The 1,817-nt window shown below is 42.3% G+C and overlaps 1 protein-coding gene across 1 annotated transcript in view; it reads right to left on the reverse strand.

The window, feature by feature from the left end:
- kl-2 (dynein heavy chain 2, axonemal kl-2) overlaps positions 1-603 on the reverse strand; it is a 254,839-nt gene extending 254,236 nt beyond the window's left edge. The window contains exon 1 of the mRNA XM_011310984.1: positions 508-603. Coding sequence (XP_011309286.1) covers positions 508-603 — 96 coding nt within the window. The remainder of the gene's footprint in view (positions 1-507) is intronic.
- Positions 604-1,817: the final 1,214 nt, after the last annotated feature.

The raw sequence follows: 1,817 nt of genomic DNA on the forward strand, positions 1-1,817 counted from the left end.
GTTACCGGTGCAAGAACTTCGACTACGCGCAACAGGTGGTCGACGCGAAACCCCGAGTGTGAGCTTCGCTCCAGGCGCCTAGATGGCGCAGTGACGGATCGCCCGAACGGTAAAGCAGGACTGATTTTCCCGGCACTCTGTCTTTTTCGGTTTTCCTCGCGGTAAGGGTTTACCGAGACCCAAAAAAAATTAATCACGGGCGAAAACGGAACCTAAAACGTATTTTTAAAATTATGTCGCGTGCGACCGTGGCAATCCCCGCAGGGCCTTCCAACCAAAACCCAAAACGTACCCACCCCAATTCGCGATCCTTTCAACCCTAATTTCCCAATATAAATTTCGATTTTCCGCGGTGCCTCCCTCGGTTCTCCCGCATACTCACAAACATAAGGGATTCCTGCGGAATTCCTTACAGTCTTCTTCAATTCGATTGTGAGCGTACATTCTCTTGAGATCTCGGATGGTAATTCCAGCTGAAGCTAATTTTTTACGAATTGCTGGACTTACAAATTTTTCCAGAGGCCTCAAGGTCGTCAAATTTTCCGTGTTTTTATTCTGGTTGCTCCAGTGCATAACTTCGTCCTCGTACAATGTGGCAGACATAATCAAATCAGCTTTTGTAATATTGAAGCCTCTAAGCACTTTTGATAGAATTTTACAGTCATAAATTGCATTATGCGCCCCCACAACAGCGACATTCAATGATTCAGCTAGTGTGCCGAGGGAGCATTGACCGTTCCCTGTACTTCCACTAATTTGCTTTAAAATTGGCAGGGTATCGAGGAAACTCTCTATCAATGTAGAAAATTTCCCTCCGAGATTGTACTTTTTTATTGTACTATATGTTCCAGTCTTGGACCATCAAATCTTAAATTATGGGCAGCAAAATAACATTTTTTACCAAGATCTTCAATCCAATTTAAAAACATCTTCAGGGCATCTTGTATTGGTAAGAATTCTACTACTTTATCATGCAACATGAGACTTCCATTACAATTGAGTAAACCATGCACTGCAGTTGCACATGGCGCAATTTGTTGCTTAGGTTTAACGTAAATACTAAATTCGTGTTGACCACATTTTGCAGGAATTTTCAAAACATCGCAGTCTCGTTGATGTCCTGATGTCTCAAGGTCGAATAAAATGATTCAGTGATCATCATTGTCAATATTATCCTTAGGTTCTTCTTCGATTGATGCAGGTACAGCAGATTGCATAAGTAAACCACAATTACTCTTGTATGCGAGTCCCTCAGTAGTTTTTCTGCGATGACGTATCGCTCCACGGATTTTTTTATTCTGTGCCCGACGTTTTTTGAAGGCGTGAGTATTGATAATTGATCTAATTCTCAAAGAAGCTCTGTCACTTCGAGCAATATGACGGGAGAGATGTTTACCAGGTGCAACCTGAGTTTTCTGAGTAATTTCCTGGGTGTATGTCACTCCGAGATTTTTCTGTCTAACTGAGAAACTCACTCTATAGTCCGCTGATGCAGTTTGACTGTAGCAACGCTGCTTTCGGCATTTACTGGCTATAGTAGCATTGAGACTTTTGTTCCGGTTGCTAGACGCTCCCATAGAAAGCTTCTCAGCATTGGCTGCTAATTTATCAAAGATTTTTGTTAATTCTTCATATATTTTTTTATCAGTGAAGCCTCCAGGAACAGAAGAATGGTCGTAGTTTTCTTGTTCTTCATGATATCCACACCATGAACCGCAAATGCTCTGATCGTTGAATGCATGCTGTGGGATGCTTCTACTGCCATAGCAGAGCTATTGCCTCTATTTTGGGCAACAGCGAATGTAAAACACCGGTGG

Source organism: Fopius arisanus, unplaced genomic scaffold, assembly GCF_000806365.1.
Source record: "Fopius arisanus strain USDA-PBARC FA_bdor unplaced genomic scaffold, ASM80636v1 scaffold00080, whole genome shotgun sequence".
Lineage (NCBI taxonomy): Eukaryota > Metazoa > Arthropoda > Insecta > Hymenoptera > Braconidae > Fopius > Fopius arisanus.